The sequence below is a fragment of the Tamandua tetradactyla genome, chromosome 4 (genome assembly GCF_023851605.1).
Source record: "Tamandua tetradactyla isolate mTamTet1 chromosome 4, mTamTet1.pri, whole genome shotgun sequence".
In the NCBI taxonomy this organism is placed as follows: Eukaryota; Metazoa; Chordata; class Mammalia; order Pilosa; family Myrmecophagidae; genus Tamandua; species Tamandua tetradactyla.
In genome coordinates this window covers 11,372,975-11,380,970 of record NC_135330.1, presented here as the reverse complement: position 1 = coordinate 11,380,970, position 7,996 = coordinate 11,372,975, and the positions used below count along the sequence as shown (strand labels likewise).

The 7,996-nt window shown below is 37.5% G+C and overlaps 1 protein-coding gene across 1 annotated transcript; it reads left to right on the top strand.

Moving 5' to 3' along the window:
- The first annotated feature begins 1,408 nt into the window (after positions 1-1,408).
- OR10K2 (olfactory receptor family 10 subfamily K member 2) lies at positions 1,409-2,353 on the top strand. The gene has a single exon (XM_077155703.1). The coding sequence runs from the start codon at positions 1,409-1,411 to the stop codon at positions 2,351-2,353; it is 945 nt and encodes a 314-aa protein (XP_077011818.1).
- Positions 2,354-7,996: the final 5,643 nt, after the last annotated feature.

Below are 7,996 nucleotides of genomic sequence, written 5' to 3'. Positions count from 1 at the left end.
GCCTGTGAATGAGTTACACAGCACCATGTCAAGTTAGCTTTTTTATTTATGTAACAATTATCAATTGAGAAGCCAGTAGGTACTTAATATGGTTTTAAACACTGAAAGGAATTTAGGTGGAAATATAGAATTCATATCTTACCCTCAAGGGCACAAAATTAGGACAGAAAAGAGATATGAGAACAATCAAATATAATATCTCAAAATTAAGTAAATGTTGCATAAAATTGGCAAGAAATGCCTTATAAAAGTCATCAGAAGGTCTGAAGGAAGCTCCTCCCCAAAACAGATGGATTTGAATGAGGTTTCAAAAAAACATTTAAGTATTTGTGAATAAAAGAGGAAAACAAACTAGCAGAAGCAAGGAACAGAGGCAAGGAAAGAAAAAACATATTTGCATCACATAGAAGTTGATAGAAGAGCCTAGAAACATAATTTGGGTCCCCAAATAGATGTCCTTGAAAACCATACTAAAAGTTTGAACTTTATGCTGTAGTCAAGAGTAAAATTTTTGAAGAGGGGAGCAATATGGTCCAATTTATATTTCAGAAGATTAGTTTGGCATCAGAGGAAAGAAAAATTGAAGGAATGTGAAAGTGATGGTAGAAAAGATAGCATAATATGATATCAGTAGGAGTTAAGGGGAATGGTTAAAAAGGAACAGTCTCCGAAAGAAAGACCTGAAGAAGAAGGAAGAACTATAGTACTGGGTATTAGAGGATAGATTGATTCCATCTTGGAATAGATAAACAGAAAGGAAAATGGGAGAACTTTTTTCAACCTTTGGCAGCAGACTGAAGATATAGAGTCAGGATAATGAGGTTTAAGAAGTTGGAGCTCACGGTTTCTGACAAGTAGGGCAAACAGAGTTGGACAATGTATGAGTCTCGGTTACGGGAAGATTAAAACGTAATAAAAATTCAGGTGCAAAGAGAATACAAAGAAAAACTACCGATTAGGTGAGTTATATATGAAGGTGGTATATTCAGATGATTTATTTGTCAACATCAGGAAATAATCCTTTGGAAGAGTATGAAGACAAGAAAGTGAAATGAAAACTATTGCAAGATACTCTAGGAGTGAGAGGCTAAGAATTTGACTGACAGCCTCATCAAGGGAATGGAGGTGAAAGGATGGTTGAATCTGAGAAATGTCAAGAACTTCTTTTTGGCTATGGTATTAGAAGTATGTGGAAAGTCAGAGTTGGATGTAACTTTGCCCGATTTTAAATACATCTTCATGTCTTGGAGAAACAGGAAGAAGGTGAGATAATGAGTTTAGAACTTAAAAATTTAGAACACATGCTCTGTGATAACCAATTTCCTGTGATTCTACTCATTTTTAAGGATTTCACTTGGCCTTGTTTCCTCATCTCTCTCTCCAATTGTCCTCAGATGATGTGCTGTCTATGGAGTTGGTCAATGAGACCATGGTGAAGGAATTTGTCTTCCTTGGTTTCTCATCTCTGGTTGGGCTGCAGTGGCTGCTCTTTGCTGTCTTCCTGCTCCTCTACCTGTTCACTCTGGGCACCAATGCTATCATCATCTCCACCATTGTGCTGGATAGAGCCCTTCACTCACCCATGTACTTCTTCCTCGCAGTCCTCTCCTGTTCTGAGACTTGCTACACCTTCGTTATTGTGCCCAAGATGCTGGTTGACCTACTCTGCCAGAAAAAGACCATCTCCTTCCTAGGCTGTGCCATCCAGATGTTTACCTTCCTCTTCCTGGGCTGCTCTCACTCCTTCTTGCTGGCCGCCATGGGTTATGATCGCTATGTGGCCATCTGTAACCCACTGCGCTACACAGTCATCATGGGACATGGCGTGTGCATGGGACTAGTGGCTGCTGCCTGTGCCTGCGGCTTTACTGTAGCCCAAGTCATCACATCTCTGGTATTCCACCTGCCTTTCCACTCCTCCAACCACCTCCATCACTTCTTCTGTGACATCTCCCCTGTCCTCAAGGTGGCCTCCCACCAAAATCACTTGAGTCAGATTGTCATCTTCATGCTCTGTGCATTGGTCCTGGTTATCCCCCTGTTGTTGATCTTGGTGTCCTATATTCACATTATCTCTGCTATACTCCAATTTCCTCCTACATTAGGGAGGTACAAAGCCTTCTCCACCTGTGCTTCTCATCTCATTATTGTCACTGTGCACTATGGCTGTGCCTCTTTTATCTACTTAAGGCCTAAGTCCAATTATTCCTCAAATCAGGATGCTCTGATGTCAGTGACTTACACTATCCTAACTCCACTGTTTAATCCAATGATTTACAGCTTGAGAAATAAGGAGTTTAAGTCAGCTCTTTATAGAGCTATGGAAAGAATAATTTCCCTGCTACCACATTAATCTGGATCCTGCTCTTTCCAAACAGGTATAAAGGGCAAAATTCCAAGAAAAAGCTTACCATGATCACTTGAATTATTGCTCTCTGAAGGTTTTTCAACTAAAGGAAAAACAATGGAAGTTTATTACAGGAAGTAATTTAGATGTTCGGAATCCTAGGTTCTGACAAATACCATCACCCAAGCTCAGCCAGTCTAGAAAGCAACCCTCCAAAATATTGCGCAACCCTGACTTTGTTCTAGGGACCCAGGGAACAACTCTCTTCAGATTGTTCTCTTTTAATTGGTTTTTATAAATCTCAATCTTTTACTATAGTCATGTCACAATTTTTAATTGAAATAATGTTTTTAAAGTATCTGTCACAGTTGTTGGTGCATAAGTTATATCCAATTAATGATCAAGTGAGAAAATGATGCAATAAATGAGTTATTCATTTCTGATTTCTAATTTATTAATGGGAGTGATTCTTTCTAATCATTTATTCACTGGCACTAACATAAACTAGGTCAGCATTCACATGGATATATATTTTAAAAAATTAATATCATACAGAGTGGCCAAGAAAGGTAAACTAAGCTTAAATCCATTTCATTAAACATGCACCTAATGGAAAACTCTAAGTAAAGAGTTAACAGTCTCTTTTCTCCCTGCAACTCAGGAGTCTGCACATGTGTTTTAGGCCAGAACTTGAGTTACACATTTTTGTGATCTCTCCTTTCCACAGGAAAGCAAACAGGGAGCTCCACGGGGGCAGCTGCCTCTTCACTTTAGATTACTTTTCAAGATCCGCCTGTTAGTAAAGTTCTCCTGACCGAATCATTTGTTTTTGAATCTTTTCCCTTTCTTCCACCATTCTTCTTACTAAAGAGAACTTTCCAAGGATTGAGGGAAGAGGAAAAAATTGGGAGGTTTCATTCATACAGCCTCTCTTTTATTTTGTGGTGTTGAACTTGTTATTTGTTTATAACTGCAATGTGTGCTACTATTTACAAATGTTATTTTTTTGTGCTGTGGAGCAACACTGGTAAGTAAATATTATGAACCATCATTTATAGATGAGAAAACTGGCAATCAGAGAATTAAAATGACTTGCCTACTAGTAAGTAGAATTGATCCCGCATCATCTGCTTCCTTTATCTGATGATCCTACAAGGCACTCACATGATCCCTTGCAAAGTGTTCTGGTTTTTTAAATTAATAGATGGTAGAATGCATAAATATTCATTTTAATAATATAAGATTAAACAATGTGAAAAATCTGTGAAATTTCACAGTTTGTGAAAAAATATATTATCTGATGCATAAAATAAATCATATCATGGAGGACTCCTATTCATATCATGCAGAACCCTATTCTGATATAATGTGTGCATTGGAGGAAGTAGAATAAGAAAAGCTCTTTTCCAAGGGTAATGAAGACTGCTACTTTGGGATCAGATGCCAGAACATAGACAAGTAGGCAAGGTAACTATGTATTAAAAAGTCATGCATGGGTGGGCCATGGTGGCTGAGCAGGCAAGAGTTCTCGTCTGCCATGCCAGAGATCCAAGGTTTGATTTCCGGGACCTGCCCATGCAAAAAAAAAAAAAAACCCAAAAAACCTCGTGCATGTCCAAATGACCCTCCTTCTGGCATTTTATCTTTCCTCTTTTTTTTTTTTTTGCACCCACACACCTGGCCCACCCCACCCACATCCTTGGTTATCTTCATTTCCAGTTGTATGCAACTTTCTGGCGAGTTCTAACAGCTTTAGATTTTGAGTTGGTATTAGCAAAATAAGCCTTTGAACTTGGCCATATGTTGCAACTGAGTTTACATAAAACTCTGCAATTGAGTTTGAGGCATAAACATCCAAAATAACAAATAACAAATAGCAATTTTTATTTCCCATTTAATAATTGCTTTATATATATATAAGCAACGTTGCTTGTGTTGAACACACACGAGAAAGAGAAAAATCTAAACGAGAAAGAGAAAAAGTCTAGGATTACGAAATCTCTGTGACCTGTCATAATAGAGTATAATAGTTCTAACACCAAACATGTAATCTATTGGGTTGACTGTGTAAATTAAGACTGATTTCTTAGGTCACCTCTTGGCATTGAGCAGACCAATCATAAGCAAGGAGATAGCTTCCATCAACTTCCAGGACCTATATTCTAAATTGCATTGGCAATCCAACTTTAAGCTCACAGAAATTAACCTGCCTGTTTGCTATTTCTTGTTCCCTATATAAACCAATATTCACATCAACCCAAAACAAAAAAAATTTATTTTCAAAAATGCATTTAGTAAAGTTTCCAAAGAAATGTAAAAATGATATATCATGAAATACAGCACATCTCCCTCCAGATACCACCTTTAGATATTCATTGCCATATCTTTCTTCTAGACTGCCAGCCCTGTACTCCCTCCACCAACCTTACATACAGCCTTTAAATTGTCCCAAACTCTTCTCTCTTGACTTGAATCCCTACCAAAGCACCACATTCACCACTCACCCTGGCAGATGATGAGCATTCTATCCTCTCCATAATATGGAAGAAATGTACACTACTTAATATTACCTTCTGTATGTGAGATGCTCTAATAGTCAAGGTTAAATCAAGAAATCAGAAGAAATGATAGTTGTTGTAAACATGAGGGCTTTAATATGGGGAATTTGTTACATGGGTATCAAAGTTTAAAAGAGCAAAGAGGATTCTGTAGAAACTCACATATTAATAATTGAAGGGAGTGCCTACTACATCTAAATATGTAATAGGGAAAAGGTGGTATTAACAAGAACTAAGAGTTCAAAATGAGACCCTGGAGATCTGTGGCTAGAACCTCTGAGGAGGGAGCATATTCCGGCAATTAATTAACTGATCTATGGGCTATGCCAAATGGTGTGGGAGTAAGGCATCGGTGGTACCATGAGGGCTCAGAGGCATGGCATGGATGCTACTGGTACCTCTGAGGGGGCACAGTGAAGCTGATACTCAGAGTGCTAAAGGAAGCTGTCAACTGGAAGCATGACGTGGCTGCTACTGCTGGGAGATGCTGATGGGAGGAAGAAGCAAAAGGGATCCTCCTTCTCTCACATCCTTCCAGTCTCCCACATGAGTTTTCCACAGGTAGTAACTAGCTGAAAGCCAGCAGGAGAGAAATTAAGAAAATGTAATCTGCAGAATCCCCACATAAGCATCCATAAGCAAAGGATAGGAGAATAAAAGAGCTGGAAAACAGCAGATTAATACAGGACGTAGACACTTACACTGAGGAGAATAAGTTTGTAATTAGTCAATAAAGATTCTCCTGCCACAGGGATATATCATCAATACATGTCAGTGAGAGATGGTAAAAAAAAAACACAAAATTTTATTTTCCTATTCATTAACATATAGCTACCTTTAAATAGAAATTATTCAGATTAAATTCACATAACATAAAATAGAACATTTTTAAGTGAAAATTCAGTGGCTGTTAGTACCTTTGCAATGTTGTGTGAGTACCACCTATATTTAATTCAAAAACATTCTCATCAGACCAATGTAAAACTTCCAATAAATAGTCTCCCCGTCTTTCAGCCCCCAGAAACCAACAATCTTTGTTCCATCTCTGTGGATAATTAATAAAAATGTATTCATGTAATACCTGACCTTCTGTGTCTAGCTTCTTTCACTTACAATATTGAAAGGTTCATTCAATATTGTGGCAGGTATCAGAATTTCACTCCTTTTATGGTTGAATAGTATTCCATTGAACGCACATGCTATAATGTGCTTACCCATTCATCCACTGATGAGCATTTAGGCTGTTTCTACCTTTGACTATTATGAATAATGCTGCTATGCACATGTATGTAGGTGTAGTTGTCTGAGCTCTGTCTTCAGTACGTTGGGGTATATAGTAATTTTCTGTTTAACCTCTGAGGGGCTTTTGGGGTGGTCTCTATATTTGTTAGATTTACTTGGTTTGCAATGTTGCTCAAGTCCTCCATTTTCTTATTGACTTTTTGCCTAAATGTTCAATAAATGTTTTCTTTTTTTTTTTTTACATGGGCAGGCACCGGGAATCGAAACATGGCAGGCGAGCGTTCTTACCTGCTGAGCCACCGTGGCCCGCCCATAAATGTTTTATTGAAAGTGGATGTTGAATTTTCCAGCTATTATTGTAGAACTGTCTATTTCTTTTTTCAATCTGTCAGTGTGCTTCACATACTTTGGGGCTTCATTATTTAGTGCTTATATGTTTATAAGTGTTACATTATAATTTATACATTTATATTATTATATAATTAAATTTATAATGATCAATTATAAATTTATACATTTATAATGTAACACTTATAAACATACAGTTGTAACTATTATTCACAATAGTCAAAAGGTAGAAGCAGTCTAAACGCCCATCGGTGGATGAATGGATAAACAAAAGAGATGAATTTACTCTTTTATCATTATTTAATGTCTTTCTTTGTCTCATAACTTTTTTTTACTTAATATCTATTTCATCAGATACAAGTATGGCCAACTAACTCTCTTGTGGTTACTGTTTGTATGGGATATCTTCACCGTCCTTTTACTCTTAGCCTATTTGTGCCCTTACATCTAAAGTAAATAGTAAATAGTTGGATCGCGTTTTGTATCCATCTACCAGTCCAGGCATTGTTTTGTTTTGGCAGAGATTTCCTTGAATAACAAAACTTTAAAAAAAAAAAAAACCTTTCAATCTTTGTCAGCTGGCTCTGTACCGGGGCACTTCTCTAATATTTAGCCACTATGTTTGCAGTTCTGTCTCAGCCTTCATTTTCTACTTGAACTGAACCAAGAATTCATCCAGTGAGGAAAGCTTAGGGTTTCATTGCTCTTTTCTGAGCATGCATCCTATCCTGGGTATGCTCTCGGCTTTCTAAAATCCCCATTACACATAGGCACTTTTTAATGCCCTAATTGCCCAAAGAAATTCCTTCCAGACTTGAGGCATTCAACTGTGTGTTTCAATCATAATCTTTTGCCTCAGGCAGCTTCAGAAAATATTTGTTTTGTTCTATTGTCTTCCAGTGTTTCCGAGCAATGTCTACCATTTTTTTGCCCTGACTGGGTTCTGAGTTTGATGTTAACAGAAGATGAGAACCTCTTGTGAATTTTTATAGTTTCCCACAGACAGGTTAGATCAGACAAACATAATAATTTGAGAACAAGGTCTGGTATTCTCCTTCCAGAACCAGGGCCAGAGTCCCCCACAAAATATGTGGGCTGTTATCTTTAATCCAAGCCTGAGAGAGGCTGGAACAAGAGGAAGTGAAAACATCACAAAGCTTTCTGACAGTTTGTAGGCTGCCTTTTTCTTACTCAGCGTTTGGTTGATTGCTGTAAACCTTTGCCTGTTTTCCAGAATTCTACAAAGTCGGTTCTGATAGTTCTCAGCTTGTTTTGTCATGTTTATGTGGAGGGGACAGGTATATAGTGCTTCCTACTCTACCACTTATCAGATGTCACACTCTCTGTATAAAGAAATCTTAACTTCCACAAAGACGAAGAATTGGTTTTGTTGATTGAGTAGATACAATTAGAGAATGCACTTATCTCATTATTTTTCAAAATCACTACCATTCCTAATGACTTTAATGAGATATTAATAGTACCACACATTTTCAGAAAA

Coding starts and splice junctions, on each gene's coding strand:
- OR10K2 (XM_077155703.1), top strand. CDS start 1,409: ATGGAGTTGGTCAATGAGACCATGGTGAAGGAATTTGTCTTCCTTGGT.